The sequence below is a fragment of the Macaca thibetana genome, chromosome 7 (genome assembly GCF_024542745.1).
Source record: "Macaca thibetana thibetana isolate TM-01 chromosome 7, ASM2454274v1, whole genome shotgun sequence".
NCBI lineage: Eukaryota > Metazoa > Chordata > Mammalia > Primates > Cercopithecidae > Macaca > Macaca thibetana.
The window spans coordinates 34588334-34610467 of NC_065584.1; the positions used below are offsets into that span (position 1 = coordinate 34588334).

The 22134-nt window shown below is 42.4% G+C and overlaps 1 protein-coding gene and 1 pseudogene across 1 annotated transcript in view; one reads left to right on the plus strand and one right to left on the minus strand.

The window, feature by feature from the left end:
• The window catches only part of RBM25 (RNA binding motif protein 25), a 67066-nt gene that overhangs the window by 36235 nt on the left and 8697 nt on the right, over positions 1-22134 (minus strand). Inside the window, exons 2-5 of the mRNA XM_050798690.1 lie at positions 17768-17888; positions 12840-12889; positions 10244-10411; positions 3654-3711 (exon numbers count right to left, since the gene is read on the minus strand). Coding sequence (XP_050654647.1) covers positions 3654-3711; positions 10244-10411; positions 12840-12889; positions 17768-17873 — 382 coding nt within the window. The 5' untranslated portion in view covers positions 17874-17888. The remainder of the gene's footprint in view (positions 1-3653; positions 3712-10243; positions 10412-12839; positions 12890-17767; positions 17889-22134) is intronic.
• Positions 20908-21530, plus strand: LOC126959128 (required for meiotic nuclear division protein 1 homolog; annotated as a pseudogene).

Below are 22134 nucleotides of genomic sequence, written 5' to 3' on the forward strand. Positions count from 1 at the left end.
CAGGGAACTCAGTGTGGGGAAAAAGGAGATACAGATATATGACAGAACAGGTTAAATAAAAACCTTTTAGTCCTTAATCTGAATTAGTAAACACTGGAAAAATCTAAAAGCAAACACCAAATCACTGCTTTTTAATTTTTTTTAGACGGAGTCTCATTCTGTCGCCAGGCTGGAGTGTAGTGGTGCGATCTCAGCTCACTGCAAACTCTGCCTCCTGGGTTGAAGCAATTCTCCTGCGTCAGCTTCCTGAGTAGCTCAGACTACAGGCGCGCGCCACCACATCCAGCTAATTTCTGTATTTTTAGTAGAGATGTTGGCCAGGATGGTCTTGATCTCTTGACCCGCCTGCCTCAGTCTCCCAAAGTGCTGGGATTACAAGCATGAGCCACCATGCCCATCCCAAACCACTGTTAATACGAGTGCACCTCGTGCCCAGATTGTGATCTTCAAAACAATTTCCCCTGGAGAAATGGCTGATTCTAAGTCTGGGGCCAAAACACTATTATACTAGATGACCTTGGAACAAATTGTCATACCAGATAACAAAGCAGCTGTCAAAGGCGTTCAGGGTCATGTCAAAACCACTGGAGATGTATAAAGTGCAGAGACAATTTAAGTTAAGTTTTTTTTTTTTTTTTTTTTTGAGACGGAGTCTGGCTCTGTCGCCCGGGCTGGAGTGCAGTGGCCGGATCTCAGCTCACTGCAAGCTCCGCCTCCCGGGTTTACGCCATTCTCCTGCCTCAGCCTCCCGAGTAGCTGGGACTACAGGCGCCGCCACCTCGCCCAGCTAGTTTTTTGTATTTTTAGTAGAGACAGGGTTTCACCGTGTTAGCCAGGATGGTCTCGATCTCCTGACCTCGTGATCCGCCCATCTCGGCCTCCCAAAGTGCTGGGATTACAGGCTTGAGCCACCGCGCCCGGCCGCAATTTAAGTTAAGTTTTAATGGTGATAATAACTACAAAGAATCCACATTAAATACAGTAACACTAAATATGCTTCAATTCGTAAGTTCACAATAATTTAAAAGAAAAAAGAAAATCAGTTACTGCTAGAGAATGCTGAGGATACCAACTCATTGTTTTAAGAAAGAAAGCTAGGGCATTTATCCTGCCTTTTCTGTATTAAATATGCCTCTATGCCAGGCATGGTGGCTCAAGCTTGTAATCCCAGCACTTTGGGAGACTGAGGTGGATGGATCACCTGAAGTCACGTGTTCAAGACTTCCCTGGCAAACATGGCAAAATCCCGCCTCTACCAAAAAAACCAAAAAATTAACCAGGCGTGGTGGTGGGCGCCTGTAACCCCGGCTACTCAGGAGGCTGAGGCAAGAGAATCGCTTGAACCCAGGAGGCGGAGGTTGCAGTGAGCTGAGATGGTGCCATTGCACTCCAGCCTGGGCAACAAGAGCAAAAAACTCCATCTCAAGAACAACAAAAATGCCTCTAAGTTACCAAATAGTAGATGCAGGGGCAACTTTCTCCATAGAGAAGCATTCTACTAATACATGAAAAAGATTTGTTCCTCAATGAAAGAATGACAGAATTCTTCAAAACATACTACTGATGAGGCCAGGAGCAGTGGCTCACACCTGTAATTCCAGCACTTTGGGAGGCCAAGGCGGGCAGATCATGAGGTCAGATCAAGACCATCCTAGCCAACATGGTAAAACCCCGTCTCTATTAAAAATACAAAAATTAGCTGGGTGTGGTGGCACGTGCTTGTAATCCTAGCTTCTCAGGAGGCTGAGGCAGGAGAATTGTTTGAACCAGGGAGTCTGAGGTTGCAGTGAGCCAAGATCGCGCCACTGCACTCCAGCCTGGCAACAGAAGACGCTGTCTCAAAAACAAAAAAAAAAGACTACTGATGAATTACTTCCTAATGAATTAATCAATCTAGGCACTGGCAACACTGATGCTATTACATACACAAAAAAGACAATCTCATATGTGTTCCCTGATGGAAGAATACTACCTTTATAGTATTCTGGCTATAAGGTGCTAGAATAAAAGCACAAAAAAATAAATAAAAATAGCGGCCGGGAGCAGTGGCTCATGCCTGTAATCTCAGTACTTTGGGAGGCTGAGATGGGTGGATCATGAGGTCAGCAGCTCAAGACCAGCCTGACCAATATGGTGAAACCCCGTCTCTACTAAAAATACAAAAATTAGCCGGGCACGGTGGCGGGTGCCTGTAATCCCAGCTACGCAGGAGGCTGAGGCAGGAGAATCGCTTAAACCCGGGAGGCGGAGGTTGTAGTGAGCCAAGATCGCGCCACTGCACTCCAGCCTGGGCAACAGAGCAAGACTGCGTTTCAAATAACATAGTAGCAGGGAGCGGTGGCTCGTGCCTCTAATCTCAGCACTTTGGGAGGCCGAGGCAGGCAGATGACCTGAGGTTGGGAGTTCGAGACCAGCCTGACCAATAAGGAGACACCCCATCTCTACTAAAAATAAAAAATTAGCCGAACATGGTGGCACATGCCTATAATCCCAGCTTCTCGGGAGGCTGAGGCAGGAGAACTGCTTAAAACCAGGAGGTGGAAGTTGCAGTGAGCCGAGATTGTACCATTGCACTCTAGCCTGGGCAAGAAGAACAAAACTCTGTCTCCCAAAAAAAAAAAAAAAAAAAAAAAAAAAAAAAAAAAAAAACACCAAAACACCACACAACACACATCAAGTACAACTAGTGACCACTTTACAGAAAATACAGAGGATAGATTAATGGCAAATTATAGTACTGGAGCTGCACTCAGCAAAACTCGACTTAAAAAATACTATTGCACAAATGACCCAGTTTCTTCAACAAATAAACTGCAAGGAAATTAGAAATAGAATAATTTAAAATATTAAGAGTATGGTCAGTTAGCTCAGTTGGTTAGAGGATGGTGCTAATAATAAAATATTAGGAGACTTAAAACAAATTGCCAACTAGTTGCAATGTGTGGACTTCATATAGATCCTGAATCAAATGAACTATTTAAAAAATTGACATTTGAGGCCAGGTGTGGTGGCTCCTGCCTGTAATCCCAGCATTTTAGAAGGTCAAGTTGGGTGGATCATCTGAGGTCAGGAGTTTGAGACCAGCCTGGCCAACATGGTGAAACTCCGTCTCTACTAAAAATACAAAAATTAGCCAGGCATGGTGGCGCACACCTGTATTCCCAGCTACTCAGGAGGCTGAAGCAGGTGAACTGCTCCAACCCAGAAGGCAGAGGATGCAGTGAGCCAAGATCACACCACTGTACTCCAGCCTGGGTGCAGAGTGAGAGTAGGTCTCAAAAGAAAAAAAAAAAAAAGTTAACAAACCATGATTGTCTCTTCTTCTTCTCCCTTACTAACACTAACTTCTAATTGTTCCATCTTGATCATGCAGTCATTTCTTGAGACAAGAAACTTTGGAAAGCACAAGAAACCAGTTAAATTGAGCAATTTTAATTTTTTCCTTTCCTGTTACCTTTTTCCTCCTTCAGATCTCAATTCTCAGCCAATATTTTCCCAAACTGCCTTTTAACCCTATTTAAATAAAAAAGAGCACAAAGAGTGCTAATAAAATAAGTCTCACCAATAAAGACAATGAGAGTAAGTCATTCAAAGTGATGTAAGCACACAGTTTGTTAAAGTGATTTCAGCAAATAAGGAAAAAAATGACATACCTTGAAGCTTTCCGGAAGCACCTTGTACTCTCTTCCAGCTCAAAACCAAACCACATTTCTTAAAAAGAAAACAAAACAAAAAGGTTGCTACCATTTAACAAAATAATTTTTAATGTAGCTAAAAGCAAAATTATATTTCTACTAGGGGTAAAAAGCATAAAATAAAAAACCAGCAACTACATTTGTGAAAATGTTTGCAATTCCCACAAACCTATCACATGAAAGAAATCAACAACAAATCATTTAAAGAAAAATGTAAATTCTTACTGATGCTTCATTTGCAGAACATTGTTTACCTTTTATTAAATTAAAAGTTTCGCATCACTATTTATCCTAACAAAATAAACACGTAAACCTAAATGCCTAAAAGTAGAATGGTTAAAACAAACTCTAATAAATTTAAGTAAATATTATGAACCTAGAAAGAAACGTTTTGAAACAAAATGTATGCATTTATAAAGGATTTTTTTTTTCTTTTGAGATGGAGTCTCACTCTGTTACCCAGGCTGGAGTGCAGTGGCACGATCTCGGCTCACTGCAACCTCCACCTCCCAGGTTCAAGCGATTCTTCTGCCTCAGCCTCCTGAGTAGCTGGGACTACAGGCATGCACCACCACACTTGGCTATTTTTTTTTTAAGTAGAGATGGGGTTTCACCATATTAGCCAGGCTGGTCTCGAACTCCTGACCTCGTGATCCACCCGCCTAAGCCTCCCAAAGTGCTGGCATTACAGGCGTAAGCCACTGCGCCCAGTCATCAAAGATTTTTAACATGGGAAAACGCTTGATACAGTATGCAAAAATAACTTGGGAAAAGAAAATGCAAATACACAAGACTTTATAAACAGAAACAACTTTCTGTAAAATAGAAATATTCCAAAATGTGAAGGAGGGCAGGTTATCTGAAGGTGGGACACTATTATACTTTAAAAATAAAAGCAGGCCGGGCGCGGTGGCTCACGCCTGTAATCCCAGCACTTTGGGAGGCCGAGACGGGCGGATCACGAGGTCAGGAGATCAAGACCAGCCTGGCTAACACGGTGAAACCCCGTCTCTACTAAAAAATACAAAAAACTAGCCGGGCGAGGTGGCGGGCGCCTATAGTCCCAGCTACTCGGGAGGCTGAGGCAGGAGAATGGCGTGAACCCGGGAGGCGGAGCTTGCAGTGAGCTGAGATCCGGCCACCGCACTCCAGCCTGGGTGACAGAGCGAGACTCCGTCTCAAAAAAAATAAAATAAAATAAAAAAATAAAAGCAGCCAGGTGTGGCTCATGTCTATAATGCCAACACTCTGGGAGGCTGATGTGGAAGGATTGCTTGAGCACAGGAGTTCAAGACCAGCCTGGGCAACCGTCTCTACAAAAATAAAAAAATTAGGAAAGCGTGGTGGCACACACCAGTGGTCCCAGCTACTCAGGAGGATGAGGCAGATAGATGGCTTGAGCCCAGGAAATCAAGGCTGCAGTGAGCTGTAATCATGCCAATTGCACTCCAGCCTGAGCAACAGAACCAGACTGTCTTAAAAAAGAAAAATAAAATAAGGTTCTACCCGGTTAAAAAAAGACAGAGGGAGGGTGTAGGTGAGAAATCTTCAGAGAACAAGAGAAGACCAATGGAAACTTGAAACACAGCATTAAAAATAAATACTTCAATGGAAATCTGGAAGGTAAAGTTAAGGACAAATCCCAAGAACCCGTACAAAAGAGTAGGAGATGGAAAACAGGAAATCAAAAACACATAGGTCAAACCTGGAAGTTCAACATCCAGAGTTCCTGAAGAAAGACAGTAAAAACAATTCTCAAATAGCCCAAAAATTTCTCCTGAAAAAAATCTCCAGAACGAAATGGCCCACCAAGTAAGTGACCAACACAATGATATAAGAAAAGTAAGAAAATCAAATAAACATTCGAAGAATTTCACACAATTAGGAAAACCTGCAATCAGTCAAATTCACACTAGTAGAGGCATTCCAGGGAAAAACAGGTCACATACAAAGAACATTCAGAATGATACGGGACTTCTGAAAACCATCATTAGATGCTATAACACCTTAAGGCAACACCTTCAATGTGAGGAAAATAAGCTTCAACATAGAATTCTATATCCAGGTAAACTACTGACCACATATGAATAATCAAAATAAAAAGCACTTCAGATTTAGATTCAGAGAAGTTACCAACCACACACCTATAAATACCATGTACATCGTATATAAAGGATGTATCATCCCAGTATAACAGGAGCTACTATGTGTCGGCACAAGCAAGATATAGGATCCAAACCATCCAACTCAGGAGAGCAATAAGGGGAATACTAGAAAAGACAGAAAAACTCCAAGGATAAAAGTAGACTTAGAGGAACCAGAACACATGAGACAAACAAAGGGACCTGACAGGAGGGGCTCTAGAAAAGAAGGGAAAAGGGCCGGGCGCGGTGGCTCAAGCCTGTAATCCCAGCACTTTGGGAGGCCGAGATGGGCGGATCACGAGGTCGGGAGATCGAGACCATCCTGGCTAACACGGTGAAACCCCGTCTCTACTAAAAAAAATACAAAAAACTAGCCGGGCGAGGTGGTGGGCGCCTGTAGTCCCAGCTACTCGGGAGGCTGAGGCAGGAGAATGGCGTGAACCCGGGAGGCGGAGTTTGCAGTGAGCTGAGATCCGGCCACTGCACTCCAGCCTGGGCGACAGAGCGAGACTCCGTCTCAAAAAAAAAAAAAGAAATGAAGGGAAAAGAATCCCAACACTTTGGGAAGCCCAGGTGGGTAGATCACTTGAGGTCAAAAGCTCGAGACCAGTCTGGCCAACATGGTGAAACCCCGTCTCTACTAAAAATACAAAAATTAGCCGGACGTGGTAGCAGGTGCCTGTAATCCCAGCTACTCAGGAGGCTGAGGCAGAAGAATCACTGACCCAGGAGGTGGAGGTTGCAGTGAGCAGAGATTGCACCACTGCACTCCAGTCTGGGCAACAGACCTAGACTCTGTTTCAAAAATAAAATATGAAAATAAACAAAAAATGGACTAGGCACAGTGGCTCATGCATGTAATCCCAGCACTTTGGGAGGCTGAGGCAGGCAGATCACTGGAGGTCAACAGTTCCAGACCAGCCTGGCAAATATGGTGAAACCCCGTCTCTACCGAAAATACAAAAATTAGCTAGGTATGGTAGCAGGGGTCCATAATCCCAGCTACTTGGGAGGCTGAGGCAGGAGAATTGCTTGAACCCTGGATGGCAAGGTTGCAGTGAGCTGAGATCATGCCACTGCACTCCAGCCTGGATAACAGAGTGAGACTCCATCTCAAAAAAAAGAAAAGAAAAGAAAGAAAATGCAATGAGAGCACATGACCTAGTTCTGCTAAAACTATTTACATAATAACACTTATTAACATAACAAGTTCACCATCTTGTAACACCTGTAAGGAAGCTGGGGAAGGGAGATTGAGGCCTTTAACAGTTTAGGCCTCAAGCTACTATGTCAACAGATAATACCAAAATTATGTAGAAAGAACAATAAAAAAGGCATATTTAAATAGGAATAAGGTACTTCACAACACAATGTAAAAGTCTAAATAAACCCCCACTGTTAAAAAAGATGTATAAGAATAGAAACTTGGACATAACACTGCTGCAGTAAGTATAAATAAATTGGTGTGGAATTATCTTGTAAAGCTGCAGATAAGCATGCCCTAAGACTCAGAAACTGCACTTCTATGAGAATATGTGATGAGAATCTTTACACATACACCTAGGGAGAAAACATTAGCGGTAATAACATTGCAAAACAGAGACTTCCAGAAGCAGACAGGAGCAAACACATTTCTATACTCCAGTACCTTCTGACTTTCCTGAATTCCATCAGAGCAGAGTTAGTGCTAGTTCTCTGCAGACCCCAGATTAGGCCTTATGGCTGCAGTGAAAAGAACCCCAGGAGAAAACTCAGGAATGAAAACAGAGTCGGGCTTCAGACTGAAATTACCAAAATCCCATGGAAGTAGAGGAAGAAATGAAACTGAGAAACCCGAAACATCCTCAGACCAGTTAATTAAAACTGAGAGAGTGCCCAGGAGATCTAGTTTCCTAAAAGAACAGGAATTTCTTAAATATGAAGAGCTGAAGCAAGAATCATGAATGGTATAAAATAATTGCCCAGCATCTCAGAGGGGCATAAGGAGAGAAGGCAACAATATTTCCAGAGGATGACAAGACTGCAGGACTCATACTGAACTACTCAAGAGCTGAACCACAGGTTGATAACCCTGGTCCTGTCCTTACAGAGAACCTACACAGGACTCTGGGATATAGATGAAGAATGACGTATTTGCAAGTCCTCTCAGTGCAGAATATAGTCATTCTTCCAAACTCCTTTTTTTGTGCGTAAGACAAAGTCTAACTTTGTCGCCCAGGCTGGAGTGCAGTGGCGCCATCTCAGCTCACTGCAACCTCCGCCTCCCAGGTTCAAATGATTCCCCTGCCTCAGCCTCCCTAGTAGTTGGGATTGCAGGCACCCACAACACGCCCAGCTAATTTTTGTATTTTTAGTAGAGATGGTGTTTCACCATGTTGGTCAGGCTGGTCTCAAACTCCTGACCTCAAGTGATCCGCTCGCCTTGGTCCCCCCAAATCAAAGTGCTGAGATTACAGGTGTAAGCCACCACACCCTGGCCTTATTTTATTATACAATCATTCAGCATTATTTCACTTAACAATGTACATTTATCATCAAGATAAAATCTTTTTTTTGAGACAGAGTCTCGCTCTGTCGCCCAGGCTGGAGTGCAGTGGTGTGATTCGCTCGCTGCAAGCTCTGCCGCCTCCCGGGTTCACGCCATTCTCCTGCCTCAGCCTCCCGAGAAGCTGGGACTACAGGCACCCGCCACCACATCGGGCTAATTTTTTTTTTTTTTTTTTTGTATTTTTAGTAGAGACAGGGTTTCACCGTGTTTGCCAGGATGGTCTCGATCTCCTGACCTCGTAATCTGCCCGCCTCGGCCTTCCAAAGTGCTGGGATTACAGGCATGAGCCACTGTGCCCGGCCATCAAGATAAAATCTTAAAAACTAAGGTTAAAAAAGTGAATCAACAAGTTTATCAAATTTAAACAACTTTATTAGTATTCAAGCTCAGAATAAAACTTTAAAAGGAATCAGTCAATCATCATTGGATGCTAAAATCATTGTTTAAGGTCGCTGGGGAAAACGACTCACACAGTCTCAAAATATTAACCCACGCCAGGTGTGGTGGCCCACGCATGTAATCTCAACACTTTGGGAAGTCAAAGCAGGCGATTTGATTGAGGCCAGGAGTTCAAGACAAGTCTGGGCAACATGGCAAAACCTTGTCTATACAAAAAACACAAAAATGAGCCAGGTGTCATGGCACATGACTGTAATCTCAGCTACTCGGGAGGCCGAGGCATGAGAATCGCTTAAATACAGGAGGCAGAGTTTGCAGTGAGCCGAGATCTCACTGCATTCAGCCTGTGTGATAGAACAAATCTGTCTCAAAAGTACATAAAAATCTTTCATTGGATCATGGATGAAAAATAAAACAACTATTAATATTATGGTCATTACTGGGAAAATTAAATATGAACTACATGTGTATTAGTTAATAATACTATATCAATTTTGTATTTTTTTTTTTGTTTTAGAGACTCTCTTGCTCAGACTGGAGTGCAATTACAAGATCATAGCTTACTGCAGCCTTGAACTCCTAGACTCAAGCAATCCTCCCACCTCAGATTCTGAACAGCTAGGACTACAGGCGTGCATCACTACACCTGGCTTTTTATTTTTATTTTTTAATTATTATCATTATTTTTTTGAGATGGAGTCTCACTCTGTTGCCCAAGGTGGAGTGCAGTGGCACGACCTCAGCTCACTGCAGCCTCCATCTCACGGGTTCAAGGGATTCTCCTGCTTCAGCCACCCAAGTAGCTGGGATTACAGGCACACGCCACCACACCTGGCTAATTTTTGTATTTTTTGTAAAGATGAGGTCTCACCATGTTGGTCAGGCTGGTCTCGAACTCCTGACCACAAATGATCCACCCACTTCAGCCTCCTGAAGTGCTGGGATTACAGGCATGAGCCACTGCATTTGGCGCTATTATATTTTAATTTTTTGTAAAGATGTGTCTCGGTATGTTGCCCAGGCTGGTCTCGAACTCCTAGCTTCAAGAGATCCTCCTGCCTCAGCCTCGCAAAGGACTGGGATTACAACTACAGGCAAAAGCCACTGCACCAGGCCAAATTTCATATGTGATAGTGGCATTGTGATTATGTCACAGAATGTCCTTGCTCTTAGGAGATAAATGAAGGATTCACAGGTAAAATGTCATGTCACAATTTACTTCCAAATTATCCAAGAAAAAAGTGTGTGTGGTACACATGTGTACATAAAGTATCTAAACATGTTCACTGATGAATCTAGGAAAAGAATACAAATGTGTTCACTGTACTACTTTCACCTTTGCCGCAGGACTGAATTTTTTATAATAAAAAGCAATCACTGAAAGTCCTCTTTCTGCTTAAGTTTGAAATGTAGAATAATAAAAAAATTTTTAATGAAAAATAAACAGTTTAACTTACAGCTAAGAGTTGTCTTATAAGCATGTCTGAGGCTTTCTCGGAAATGTTGCCAACAAAAACAGTAGTAGTAGGACCACAATTTTCATCATTTTCTTTAGCCTTTAAGCCTGGATGATCCTTTCTTGCGCCCAAATGCTTTCCAACCATAGACACAGTGGGTACTAAAACCTAAGGTGAAGAAACGAAATAAAAATTGATTCAGCAATTAAATTTCCTACCCCAATTAACATTAGGCTAAAAACATCAGGATTAAATAAATATATATAGCACATTATTTAAGCTCTGCATGCTTGTATACTTCTAAAACTCCTACAGTACATAGCACATTTCATTAATGCAAACTTATTTGTGACAAATAAACCTCTACTACTAGATTACCTTTCTTCTTAAAAAAGAAACAAAAATAACCAAGAAAACTTTGTTATGTTTAAGACATAATTTTTATTTTTATTTTCTGAAACGGAATCTCGCTCTGTCGCCCAGGTTGGAGTGCAGTGGCGTAATAGCTCATTGCAACCTCTGCCTCCTGGGTTCAAGGGACTCTCCTGCCTCGGCCTCCCAAGTAGCTGGGATTACAGGTGTGCGCCACCACGCCTAGATAATTTTTTGTATTTTTAGTAGAGACAGGGTTTCACCATGTTGGCCAGGATGGTCTTGAACTCCTGGTCTCAGGCGATCCTGGCCTATGTCTTAAACATTTAAAATTTATGCCTTAGGCCAAGTGTGGTGGCTCATGTGTGTAATCCCAGAACTTTGGGAGGTCAAGGCAGACGGATCACCTGAGGCCAGTCTGACCAACAAAGTGAAACCTCGTCTCTACTAAAAATATAAAAAATTGGCCGGGCGTGGTGGCGCACACCTGTAAGCTCAGCTACTCGGGAGGCTGAGGCAGGAGAATCGCTGAACCCAGGAGGCAGAGGATGTAGTGAGCCATGCCACCATTGCACTCCAGCCTAGGCAACAAGAGAGAAACTCCGCCCCACTGCCCCACCGCCCCCCAACCCAACAAAAAAATACATAAAACATTTAAAATTATCAAATATATCCAGAAGTTTTTTTCATAATTTTACTCTCAGTACTAATATAAAAGCAACTTTCAATTATCCATGCTAATCCTCTAGCAGAATATTCAAATACTCCACAGCACTCTCCCCCATATTTTGCCTTTTATCAGTTATTTATGCTATCTTATTTTCCCTTCATGACGTTCAACTTTCCCGGGGAAGAAACACATCTTTGTACTTGACACTGAATTCAGCAAGCACCCTCAGGAGGCACCGAATAAACAGTGGTGAAATGGGAGAGCTGCTCCGCTCCTAAATTCTAGCTTTCTCTAGCCTGAAATACAAGGAGGAAGAGTACATGCCTGAGGCTTTCAAACATGGCCCAACTCTTGGTGTCCAAGGCAAGAAAAGCTGAACTCCCCTTTGGCTGCAGAACCACATCTTCTTAGTGGTCGGCCTCACAGCAGGTTCTCATTTGCCCACGTAATTCCTCTCTCCCTTTTACCAAGAATAACAGTCCTCATCCCTTTTCAAAACCCAGATATTAAAAGACACTGAAAATAAAGAGACCTATCCTCCCTCGTAGAATTCCAAATAAAAGTTAAGAGAGTTATTATCTATTCATGTGCTACAGTACAGCAGCATTCTTAACAAAGGTGCTTGTAATGCTCAGAAGATTTGATGAATGTGGAGAATTAAGGTTCTCCACATTCAATTAAGGTTCAAAAAGAAAATAATGGGCCGGGCACGGTGGCTCAAGCCTGTAATCCCAGCACTTTGGGAGGCCGAGACGGGTGGATCACAAGGTCAGGAGATCGAGACCATCCTGGCTAACACGGCGAAACCCCGTCTCCACTAAAAACACAAAAAATTAGCCGGGCGAGGTGGCGGCGCCTGTGGTCCCAGCTACTCGGGAGGCTGAGGCAGGAGAATGGCGGGAACCCGGGAGGCGGAGCTTGCAGTGAGCTGAGATCTGGCCACTGCACTCCAGCCTGGGCGACAGAGCGAGACTCCGTTTCAAAAAAAAAAAAGAAAATAATGAATGAGAGCATTTCAGCAGAAGAAAGGTTTTAGTAAAGTCTTACAAAGCTTGAACATACCACACTAGAAGACAGAGAAAACTAAGATAAAAATCGCTTGGAAAGGGTGAAAAATTAGGAAGCTAGGAGGAAACGTGTAAAAGGTACTCCACACAAATTTCATTTCAAAATTTTAATTTTTACAAGGATCATTCCTATGTTCTTTTAAGAGATCAGACATGTCACATCCTTCTCCCATCTCCCAGGACCAAGATGAGAAAGCAATGAAGAGCCAAAGCCCTAAATCTGTAATAACAAGTATATGAAGAGTCTAGAGAATAACAGGAAAATCACAGAATTATCTACTTAGGGAGCACATTGCAGGTGCAACTGCATATATGCACACCTAAGTGAAAATGATACTTATTCAAATAAATGATATGCTAGGGGTGCTCTCATTCTGTCCTTGTTATTCTTTTAAATACTCATAATGTATTTAAGTTTATCACACTGTTTAGCTTAAAAGCACTAGCACTACCATAACTCATGACTCTTCCTTTAAGTTATACTTACAGTTGGAGCAGGAGCCATAATGCTCATTGGTACAGGAATCATTGGGGTCCCTAAGAAAAGAAAAACCACACTGATTTTATATGACTGCATTCTCTATCAACAACATGCCACACAATTAAGTATCCTTACTCATAATTAACATAAGTGGAAATATAGGACAAATGAAAATGAAATCCTGATAAATACTACCTTATTTTCAAAAGGAATGTGCTATCAGGTTGGTCCATATAAACTTACAAAAAAAGACTATTCTGAAAACAAACTGGCCACCTCAATATGCTTTTGACTTAAAGAGCATAAAATTCTGGACAGTTATCCATTCGGGTTCATATGGTTCAGTGATCCTCAAAACCAACGCCTTTCACCAATACAGACTGACTTATAGGTGAACAATGATATTAAAGAATCCTTTAAAAGTAAAAACAGCCAGCGCGGTGGCTCACGCCTGTAATTCCAACTCTTAGGAAGGCACAGGTGGGGGGATAGATTAAGCTCAGGAGATCGAGACCTGCCTGGGCAATATAGTGAGACCTCATTTTCCACAAAAAAAGGAAAAAAAAAAAAGACCAAAAAAAAAAGTAAGACACATGGTACAACATGGTGATACCGTCAGTAATGGTGTACTATATTCTTGAAAATGACCAAAAGAAAATCTACATTTAAAATCTAGAGTGTTCTCACAACAGCAAAAAAATAAGTATGTAAAGTAATACACCACGTGTTAATTGGCTCAATTTAGTCATTCTACAACATATACGTTATTTCAAGACGCTGTGCACGATAAACATAAATTTTTCTCAAATAAATAAAGTAAAAACAAATCCTTTGAAAGTTATTTTAAGCATCAAATGAAAAATTTATGTGGAAATCTAAGGAGAATCCTGGTTCTTTCACAGAAAACAAAAATCATGGGCTGGGCGCAGTGGCTCACGCCTGTAACCCCAGCACTTTGGGAGGCAAAGATGAGTAAATTACCTGAGGTCAGGCGTTTAAGACCAGCCTGACCAACATAGTAAAGCCCCATTTCTACTAAAAATACAAAAATTAGCCAGGCATACTGGTGCGTGCCTGTAATCCCAGCTACTTGCGAGGCTGAGGCAGGAGAATTGCTTGAACCTGGGAGGCAGAGGTTGCAGTGAGCCAAGATCATGCCATTGCACTCCAGCCTGGGGAACAAGTGCAAGACTCTGTCCCAAAAATAATAATAATAAATAAAATCTTGCTTGTAGTTATAGCTACTCTGGAAATTGAGGGACAAGGATCCCTGAGCCCAGGAGTTCAAGGCTGCAGTGTGCTATCATCGTGCCTGTGTAAAACCACTGCACTCCAGCCTAGGAAACATAGCAAAACTCTAATTCTTTTTTTTTTTTTTTTTGAGACGGAGTCTCGCTGTGTCGCCCAGGGTGGAGTGCAGTGGCCGGATCTCAGCTCACTGCAAGCTCTGCCTCCCAGGTTTTTACCCCATTCTCCTGCCTCAGCCTCCCGAGTAGCCGGGACTACAGGCGCCCACCACCTCGCCCGGCTAGTTTTTTGTATTTTTTAGTAGAGACGGGGTTTCACCGTGTTAGCCAGGATGGTCTCGAACTCCTGACCTCGTGATCCGCCCGTCTCGGCCTCCCAAAGTGCTGGGATTACAGGCTTGAGCCACCGCGCCCGGCCAACTCTAATTCTTTATTAAAAAAAAAAAAAAAAAGGCGGAGAGTAGGGCGACACGGTAGCTCACACCCATAATCCAAACACTTTGGGAGGCCAAGACAGGCAGATCACTTGAGCCAACATGGCAAAACCCCATCTCTACAGAAAATACAAACATTAGCCGAGCATGGTGGCACACACTCATAACCCCAGTTACTAGGGAGATTGAGTCAGGAGAATCACTTGAACCCAGGAGGTGGAGGCTGCAGTGAGCTGTAATGGCGCCACTGTACTCCAGCGACAGAGTAAGACTCTCTCAAAAAAAGCCAAAAAAAAAAAATTCAAAAATTTAAAATCTTTTCTATAAACCCAATCTACTGGTAAGGAAATTAAAGCACAAATTCTCCATAACCATCCTTTTTGATTCTAAACAAGTGATTAAGCTTCCTGCCACCCCCCCACCCCCAACCTCCCCACAAGACAGGGTCTTTCTTCCCTATGTTGTCCAGGTTGATCTTGAACTTCTGGGTTCAAGAGATCCTCCTGCCTCAGCCTCCCAAAGTGATGGGATTACAGGTATGAGCCACCATGCCCAGCCTGTAACTTCTAGAACACCTGGGCTTTGCATCATGGTTATAGTAAGGCCCATTGAAAAACGGATCTGAGTCAGGCATGGTGGCACACATCTATAGTCTCAGCTACTCAGGAAGCTGAGGCAGGAGGATCAGCTGAGCCCAGGAGATAGAGGCCGCATTAAGTTATGGTTGTGCCACTGTACTCCCAGCCTGGGAGACAAAGAGAGATCCTGTCTCAAAAAAATTAATAAACTAAAAATTAAAATCCAGATCTGCACTATGAGCCTATAAATGTATGAAGAAAATCAGGATATATGGACCAAAGAGAAAACTGATGCCCAAATGAAAGTTGTTCAAAACACTTTCCTTCTATAACTATTAATCTGTTTGATGGCTGATAACTAACTTTATTCAGTTTTCTGCAACATTCTCTCAATTTTCTCAACAGAATTTCCTTTCAGCAAAATTTATTTCTTTTAAGGAAAAAATTTTGTCCAAAGGGCCAGCCACAGCCTTCCAGTAGAATTTCATCTATTTATGGTCCATTATGAAACAACTAAGTTACTGCTTAAAATAAGTAATTGTTACACGGAGTAAAGTAGTAGTGTAAACTTTCACATTACTCCTCTGGCAGCAGATGATAATAAATACATATCCATGATTATCTAGAAGCACAGCTTAAAGCAGCTCCACTACAAGCATGTCTAAAATAACTTATGAAAGTACTGCATTCTGTTCCATAATACACATGCATAAACAGTTGTTCTGATTTTTTCCCCTTTGAGACAAAGTGTCACTCTTGTTGCCCAGGATGGAGTGCAGTGGCATGATCTCGGCTCACTGCAACCTCGGCTTCCCAGGTTCAAGCGATTCTCCTGCCTCAGCCTCCTGAGTAGCTGGGATTACAGGCCTGAGCCACTGCGCCTGGCTAATTTTTTGTATTTTTAGCATTTCCCCAAGTTGGCCAGACTGGTCTCGAACTCCTGACCTCAGGTGATCCATCCACCTTGGCCTCCTAAAGTGCTGAGGTTACAGGCATGAGCCACTGTGCCAGGCCTGATTTTTTTTTTAATTATGATTTTCCCCCGATTCTTGAAGTGCTAAATAATATTCCACAGAAATTCTCATATTTATCTTGTGGCTTTTCAGACCCAAGGGTAGAAGGCTACCAAAGCTGAGCCTATGGTAGTAAATTCAAAATTTTACAATGAGTAGTTAAATCCAAAATAAAGACAAGGTCAGGTGCAGTGGCTCACATCTGTAATCCCAGAACTTTGGAAGGCTGAGGTGGGAGTATACCTTGAGCCCAGAAGTTCAAGACCAGCCCGGAGAAGATGGTGAGACCCCCATCTTTATAAAAAAATTTTTTTTTAATTTTTAATTAACAGTATATAGTGACACAAGCCTGTGGTCCCAGCTACTCAGGAGGGCTGAGATGGGAGCCCAGGAGGTCAAGGCTGCAGCGAGCCATGATCACGCCACTGTACTCCAGTCTGGCAACAAAGTAAGTACCCAAAACACACATACACACACGTGCACACACACAAAATAAAGACAAATGTGCTGTTTATTACAACCCCCGTAACATACATGCTATGAATTAACAACCCATTATGAGCCAGCCAACTGCAATGTTCTTAAGTCAAAAGAAAAATTTCTTATAAGCAAAGATAATCATTTTTTCAAAGATGAGGTCTCACTCTTTGGACCTGAACTCCTGGGCTCAGGCCATCCTCCCACCTCAGTCTCCTGAGTAGCCAGGACAACAGACACACACAATCACACCCAGCATAAGCAATGTTAACTATGTACTTCAGGATAATAGTTCTCAAATGTGGATTCTCCATGCTTAAATGAGTGCCAAAAATTACCTGTGAACATGTTAAATATTAAGATTCCTGAGCCCCAATTTCTGAGGATCTGATTCAGGGGGTTGGAGCAGGGTCTGAACATTTTTTTTTTTAACTCCATAAATCTTTACTTATATTGACTTATAATATACACTTTAAAGTATCTGGAAAAATAAAGAAAAAACTAATAACCTTATTGCTTCCCTTTTTAGTAAGGGGATAGCAACAGCAGTTATGGGGGTATATGAGGAAAATTTTTCACTGTATTACTTTCTGTATTTTTTGTTTGTTTTTGAACAATGTGTATGTATTACCCATTTTTTTAAATATAGAATTTTTAGGCCGGACATAGTAGCTCACACCTGTAATTCCAACACTTTGGGAGGCAGAGGCAGGCGGATCATTTGAGGCCAGGAGTTCGAGACCAGCCTGGCCAACATAGCGAAACCCTGTCTCTACCAAAAATACAAAACTTAGCCAGGCATGATGGCAGGCATGTGTAACCCCAGCTACTCAGGAGGCTGAGGCAGAGAATTGCTTGAGCCTAGGAGGTGGAGGTTGCAGTGAGCTGAGATCATGCCACTGCACTCCAGCCAGGGTGACAGAGCAAGACTCTATCTCAAAAAATAAAAAAAAAAAGAATTTTAAAAAAACTTTCCAGATGAGGAAAAAAAAAAACTTTGTAGATGAGTTTGATCCTCAGTCAGATATAAAAGCTACTGCTATAGGAAAAAGAGACATCCACATTTTCCAAACGATGCTGAGAGGCATCTTCACTAACAGTCACATATCTAACATTTTCCTGAAGTTAATATCACAAAGACAAAAGTAAAAGTTTAACGACAAAAAACAGTATCAACAAACTTACCTGGAGGTACAGGTGGAGGAAATCCTGGAAACTGCGGGGGTGGGATCCCTGGTGGGAGTGCTGGGATTCCCATGGGAGGGCGATTCAAATGAGGGGGAAAAGACATTCTTACTGCAGCAGTCTAAAGAAAAAAGGACATGACAAATCATTTTATTTGAAAACTTCACAATTTTATTATGCCTTCTTTGCTGACTTTCATTTTTAGAGTATCTGCAAAATTCTGAACTTTTCTTACCCAAAGAAGTTGGCAAAGACCCTGTTTTCTGTCTGTTCATTGAGAATTCTTACAACTTAAATTTTTTCTAAAATAAGTTTCCAAAATGTACATGATCCAAGTTCAGGATAGACTCCTACAATCATGTAGGAATACATACAAAGGAAGAAAAAAAATTTCAGGTTCAGTTAATATCCAAAAATTAAATACCAAACGAACGAATCTTTTTAGACCAAACTGAGAATCCAGATGGGTATCTAATAGTTTTTTAAGTGTTCTGATACATTCTTTTTTTGTTTTGTTTTGTTTTTTTGAGACGGACTCTCACTCTGTGGACAGGTTAGAGTGCAGTGGCGCCATTTCCGCTCATTGCAACCTCTGCCTCCCAGGTTCAAGCAATTTTCCTGCCTGAGCCTCCCGAGTAGCTGGGACTACAGGACTGTACCACCACGCCCAGCTAATTTTTGTATTTTCAGTAGAGACGGGGTTTCACCATGTTTGCCAGGATGGTCTCCATCTCTTGACCTCAAGGGATCCGCCCTCCTCGGCCTCCCAAAGTGCTGGGATTACAGGCGTGAGCCACCATGCCTGGCCTTTTTTTTTTTCTTTGAGACGGAGTCTTGCTCTGTCGCCAGGCTGGAGTGCAATGGCGCAATCTGCGCTCACTGCAACCTCCGCCTCCCGGGTTCAAGCAATTCTCCTGCCTCACCTTCCTGAGTAGCTGGGATTACAAGCGTGCACCGCCACGCCCGGCTAATTTTTGTATTTTTAGTAGAGACGGGGTTTCACCATGTTGGCCAAGATGGTCTCGATCTCCTGACCTCGTGATCCGCCTGCCTCAGCCTCCCAAAATGCTGGGATTACAGGCCTGAGCCACCGCACGCAGCCCATTTTTCTTGTATCTATCAGAATCCTAAAAACTAAAGGTACCAAGTTACATGGTATTTGTTGCTTCAATGCTGGCCACTTCCTAAGAGGCAAATGTGCTCATAAACTATACATCTCAGTAGGGGGAAATAAACTTCTGACTTCCAGTCATATAGTAACCATTCAAATACAAAGAGAACATACAACTTTTGACAAGAGGAAAAAAAAGGTCAATAGTTTTTTTAAAAAACTTAAAAGTAAACCTTGTAACCATTCTTGAATCAAAACTGAAGAATCAGAAGCTGGCATTTTATTTTTTAAAGTTTAAGAACAGCCTGGTTGCAGTGGCTCACGCCTGTAATCCCAGCACTTGGTGAGGTCAAAGCGCATGCATCATCTGAGGTCAGGAGTTCAAGACCAGCCTCGCCAACATGGTGAAACCCTATCTCTACTAAAAATACAAAAAATAAACAAATAAATAAGCAGGGCATGGTGGTGTGCGCCTATAATCCCAGCTACTCGGGAGACTGAGGCAAGAGAATCACTTGTAATCCACTGCACTCCAGCCTGGGTGACAGAGCAAGACTCTGTCTCGGGGTGGGAAGAAAAAGAAAAAGAAAAAAGAAGAACATATTTAACTGTTTCACTTAGTTTGTCCTGTTAAAGAAAACTGTCATTTTGTTAAATATTGGCATTTAATGTTAATATTTAAATATTAGCATTTTTAGTATTAAAAAAAATTTCCAAATCAGCCAAGCATCGTAGTGCGTACCTATGGTCCCAACTACTTGGGAGGCTGATGCAGGAGGATGGCTTGAGAGACAGAGCAAGACCCTGTCTCAAAAAAAAAAAATTTTTTTTTTCATCTCCAACTTTATTTTCAGCAACACACTTTTTTTTTTTTTTTTTTTTTTAAGAAACAGGGTTGGGGAGGCGCGGTGGCTCACACCTGTAATCCCAACACTTTGGGAGGCCGACACAGACAGATCACCTGAGGTTGGGAGTTTAGAACCAGTCTACCCAACGTGGAGAAACCCCATCTCCACTAAAAATACAAAATTAGCCGGGCATGGTGGCGCATGCCTGTAATCCCAGCTACACATGAGGCTTAGGCAGGAAAATCGCTGGAACCAGGGAGGTGGACGTTGCAGCGAGCCAAGATCACGCCATTGCACTCCAGCCTGGGCAACAAGAGCGAACCTCCATCTCAAAAAAACAAAAAAACAAATACTTCTCTCTACTATTTTGTCTTTTATGTTTTACAGAAACATAAAAAGAGAAAACACAAAAAGTGTAAGTCTCCCACTTCCTTGTCCCCAATCCCAACAGTTTGGTATCTACTGCTGTGCTCTTCTTAATACCTTTCTACAAACTAATAATTTTTATTTTTCTACAACCAATCACATTACGAGAATTTCTTCCTCATTATAAATGCCATCTCTTCATGTCAGTTCACAAAAGTTTTATTCCAAGCTGGGGACAGTGGCTCACATCTGCAATCCCAACACTTCAGGAGGCCAAAGCAGGTGGATCACTTGAGGTCAGGAGTTCTACACCAGCCTGGCCAACATGGTGAAACCCCATCTCTACTAAAAATACAAAAATTAGCCAAGTGTGGTGGCACATGCCTGTAATCCCAGCTACTCAGGAGGCTGAGGCAAGAGAATCACTTGAACCCGGGGTGCGGAGTTTGCAGTGAGCTGAGATCGTGTCACTACACTCCAGCCTGGGCGACAGAGACTCTGTCTAAAAAATAAAAAAATAAAAATAAAGTCTTATTCCACTCTTTATAATGCAGTAAATTGGCCGGGCGCGGTGGCTCACGCCTATAATCCCAGCACTCTGGGAGGCCGAGGTAGGGGGATCACAAGGTCAAGAGATTGAGACTATCCTGGCCAACATGGCGAAACCCCGTCTCTACTAAAAATACAAAAATTAGGAGAGAGGGTGGCTGCAGTAGTGAGAGGCTGGTGCTGCAGCTCTTTCCCTGCAGTCCAGCCGAGTAAGCGTGCAAGCCTGGCGCTTCCTTCTCTTCAGGCAGAGAGCTTGGGATGTGGTAATGCCAGCCAGACTTTTCAGAGCTATGGTCAGATCTACTGTACATTGTCAAAACCACATCAGTGCCAAAGAACTGGTCATCTAATGTTGAAACCACTTAAGGAATTTGAAAATACAACATGCAGCACACTGACAATATGTCAAAACTTGGATTTGTTCCTTCCTGATAATACAGCTGGTGGTTTGAATAAGTCTCAGATTCTGTAAATGAACCAAAAAAAAAAAAAAAAAAATCAAATACAAGCATGGTCTCTCCATTAAATGCTGCTCATTGCCAAGACGAAAAGGCGCACCTTCCAACCATGAAATCCTTTGGTACTCAGAAGAGTGTGACTCACAAACCAAATCTATTGGGTTCTAAATGGTTTATAAAAATATTAAAGAGGCATTTCTCATCTGTATCAATGGAAACATTTGTTCCAAAACAAGGCTTTCCACAATCAAGAGACCACTAAAGCATCCAGGACCAAGCAGCCATCCAGGACCAACCTTCCAGTTCTGCCTGTGAATGAGGTAAAGCTGGGGTGGCTGTGGCTCATATGCTTAGTGATCACTGCTCACACTAAACCAGTGTGCGCTGCACCCCAGCCTTACACCCAGCTTAAGAAACTGGCAGTCAACTAAGACTTCTCCATCAAGATCTTTGAAGCCTAATAAATAGCCAATGACATTCAAAAGCTTAATTTTTAAGAATTAATGATACATAGAAAAACAAAATATAGGCAATAAAAGATGAAAAAAATACAAAAATTAGCCAGGCGTAGTGGCGCATGCCTGTAGTCCCAGCTACTTGGGAGGCTAAGGCAGGAGAATCAACTGCACTCCAGGCTGGCAACAGAGGAAGACTGTCTCAAAAATAATAACATAATAACAATGCAGTAAATTATTATAATACGGACATATTTATTCAACCAACATTAACAGCTGGCTTGGTTCCACTTTCAGTTCTCACAAATAATGCTGAACGTTCCTGGAGATAACAGACATATAACTGTATGCATCTGTACAGGTAATTCTCTAATACAGGTCAGAACTATATGTATCTGATTAGCTGGGTGTGGTGGCAGGTGCCTGTAGTCCCAGCTACTTGGGAGGCTGAGGCAGGAGAATCACTTGAATCTGGGAGGCGGAGGCTGCAGTGAGCCGAGATGGCACCATTGCACTCCAACCTGCGAAACAGAGCAAGACTCCATCTCAAAAAAAAAAAAAACTATTATGTATTCAAATT